Source organism: Suricata suricatta, chromosome 1 (assembly GCF_006229205.1).
Source record: "Suricata suricatta isolate VVHF042 chromosome 1, meerkat_22Aug2017_6uvM2_HiC, whole genome shotgun sequence".
NCBI classification, from domain to species: Eukaryota; Metazoa; Chordata; class Mammalia; order Carnivora; family Herpestidae; genus Suricata; species Suricata suricatta.
In genome coordinates this window covers 194,194,672-194,197,399 of record NC_043700.1, presented here as the reverse complement: position 1 = coordinate 194,197,399, position 2,728 = coordinate 194,194,672, and the positions used below count along the sequence as shown (strand labels likewise).

Sequence of the window (2,728 nt, the reverse complement as noted above, 5' to 3'; positions counted from 1 at the left end):
TAGGGGAAGCAGGGTCCCAAAGGCCATACAGCACTTTTGGCTGGATGGGCCCCAACAGATAGACACACACACACCCCCCCACACACACACACACCAGAGGTAGACACAGAGAGAGACACACACACACACACAAACACACACACTGACGGCAAGGCCCTGGGAAGGCGGCCTGGATCGGCTCCAAACTTCAGAAAACAAGCACCAAGAGGGGACAACAGCCAAGACCAAGGGCACCACTGGGAGCACACAAGGACCCCGAGGCCGCAGGACCCGGCACCCACCCCCGGCGGTGCGGTCCCGGCTCAGGGGCACGCCCGCGGGCACTCAGCCTGAGGAGGACGGCAGCAGCTTGAGCTGGTCGGGCAGCACCAGGATGTGGCTCCCAAACCTGGGGACAGAAGCAGAGGGGAGCCGAGCTGCACTGCGCTGCCAGGATGTCTGCCGGCCCGCCGTCCTCGTCTATCCCCTCCTGCCCCTGCTGAGGCCGGCTCCCACCCTCCCCGGAGGCCCAGGCAGAACTCAGGGGATCCACAGAGAGCGGGACAGCGCTGAGCAGCTCAGGGGGGGCACCCCACCTCATTCTCGGGACCAACAGCACGGCGGCCCACAGGTAGGAACGGCCCGGCCCGGCCTGCTGTGCTCCCCAGCCCTGCGCCCACCCTAGGTGTGCTCCCCGCCCTGACCACACTCCTGCCCTGGCCACACTCCTGCCTTGGCCACACTCCTGCCATGGCCACACTCTCTGTCCTGACCACACTCCTGCCCTGGCCACACTCCTGCCCTGGCCACACACCTACCATGGCCACACTCCTGCCCTGGCCACACTCCTGCCATGGCCACACTCCTGCCCTGGCCACACACCTACCATGGCCACACTCCTGCCATGGCCACACTTCTGCCCTGGCCACACCCCTACCATGGCCACACTCCTGCTCTGACCATACTCCTGCCTGTCCACACTCCCTGCCCTGCCACACTCTCTGTCCTGGTCTGATCCCCCCGCCGTGCTGCTGGAAAGGTCCAAGAGCTTCTGTGCTGCTGCTCCCATGCGCCTGCTCACAGCTGACACTCTCCCTGCAGGTCCGGGATGATGGGGGCCGTGGAAGAGTAGCAACGGGGGGCCGGCGGGTGGACCCAGACGCTCCGTCCTTCAGTCCATGGTCACCCAGCACGCAGTCCCCAGAAGCCCGCTGTGGGGCCAGCCTCACCCTGCAAGGGACATGGCCTTCCCTGCTTTCCCCCGGCTGTATGGTGGCCCCAGCACACGGCGCCCGGAGACCCCTGGAGGCTGACACGGTGCTCTACTGGCACAAGACATCTGGCGCAGATGCTGGGAGTCACCTGCAGACCAAGGGGGTGCACATCAGTTTCCACAGATTTTACACACAAGTCCTACAAGCCTGTTCTTACTTGGGGCGCCCAGCTGGCTCAGCAGGGGGATGTGCGGCTTAATCCCAGGGTTGTGCTGACTTCTGGCCCCGTGCTGGCTGCACAGATCACTTAGGAAAATTTTTTAAGTCTACCTCTACCCCATATGCCCCCACGGAGACACCTGCCGAGCACCCCTGCACGCCGAGCACCGTGTCGAGGGCGAGAGGGGTGGCCAGCATGGCCAGCCGAGCCCAGCCCTCCACGGGTCAGCAGAGCTGGGCCGGCACCAGCCCAAAAGAAACACAGCACCAGCTGCACCATTTAACCTTGCAAGGGACCCTTTCAGAGTCAGACACAGATGGAAATCCTTGATGCTACCCTTCAACTGGATAACACCCAAAACAGGACCATCTCTACACGCAATCAGGATACAAAATAGGTAACAAGCTATTTTTCTCATCTTTTCCCCTAGGAAGCCTTCAAAATCGGGTATTTGATGCCAACAGTGTATGTCACATCAGCCGTCGAGGCTCCTGGCCCCTGCCTGGACAGTGCAGGCTAAGAAGGGAACAGCAGAGCAGGGCAGGGCGAGGGCCTTCCTGAGAAGCCAGGGGGCATCCAGCCGGACCCTCAAGAAGGTGTAAGAGCAAGGAGAACTCTCCCAAGTGGGAAGAGCGAACACGGCACATACAAAGGTCCTGAGGCAGGCATGTGGTAGGTGGGGCGGGAGCAGACCCCAGTGAGAAACTGCAACAGAGAGAGGGCCCGAGGCCTTGCAGGTGGGGACTCCGGATGCTGGAGGACGAGAGAACTGCATTGTAAGGATGCAGGTTGGATCCAGGATCCAGCCCTCACCACTGGAGCCGGCGCACCTCCGGAGTGGGGGGCGGAGGGGGGGGGGCGTTCCCCCGCCGGCCGCAGGTCCGATCCAGCCTTCCCCTTTACTTAAAGGGGAAGGCGCCGGATTCTCCTGAAAGGGCGCGCATTGAGGAGGGACAACTTCTGCGGTGCCCAATTGGGGAAGGCCGGCCATTACCTTTGACCTTTCTAGAGGTGGGCCTAGTCAAGCCTCACGTGGGGCATCCTGGGCCCACTCTGATTGGTCAGTGCTCCGGATGGTGTGACTGGCTCCCACAACTGCCAGTGTTGATGGGGAGGGGGCAGGGATTGGATCACTGTACACTTGTCATCATTTCCTGTAACTCCCCCTCCCAAAGGCATAAAAGGCCCTGCCCGGCCCTTGTTCGGGGCTCTCTCCACATGGCCAGCGGGTCGGCTGGAGACTGTGAGCCCGGGCTTAAGCTTGTAATAAAGGCCCTTTGCTTTTGCAGGCGTGACTTGGTCTCCCTATCAGTCT

The 2,728-nt window shown here is 62.1% G+C and overlaps 1 protein-coding gene across 2 annotated transcripts; it reads left to right on the top strand.

The window, feature by feature from the left end:
• Positions 1-89: 89 nt before the first annotated feature.
• LOC115286452 lies at positions 90-2,480 on the top strand. 2 transcript variants are annotated; one of them, XM_029932972.1, is made up of 3 exons: positions 90-610; positions 1,081-1,296; positions 1,844-2,480. In XM_029932972.1, exons 1-3 carry the CDS (start codon positions 374-376, stop codon positions 1,931-1,933), a joined length of 543 nt encoding a protein of 180 aa, XP_029788832.1. In that variant the 5' UTR covers positions 90-373; the 3' UTR covers positions 1,934-2,480. The 2 variants fall into 2 exon arrangements, with proteins under 2 accessions (XP_029788832.1, XP_029788827.1); XM_029932967.1 differs by having other exon boundaries at positions 1,081-1,356.
• Positions 2,481-2,728: the final 248 nt, after the last annotated feature.

Coding starts and splice junctions, on each gene's coding strand:
- LOC115286452 (XM_029932967.1), top strand. CDS start 374: ATGTGGCTCCCAAACCTGGGGACAGAAGCAGAGGGGAGCCGAGCTGCA. Junction 611..1,080: donor AACAGCACGGCGGCCCACAG/GTAGGAACGGCC, acceptor CTCTCCCTGCAG/GTCCGGGATGATGGGGGCCG. Junction 1,357..1,843: donor GTCACCTGCAGACCAAGGGG/GTGCACATCAGT, acceptor CTTTTCCCCTAG/GAAGCCTTCAAAATCGGGTA.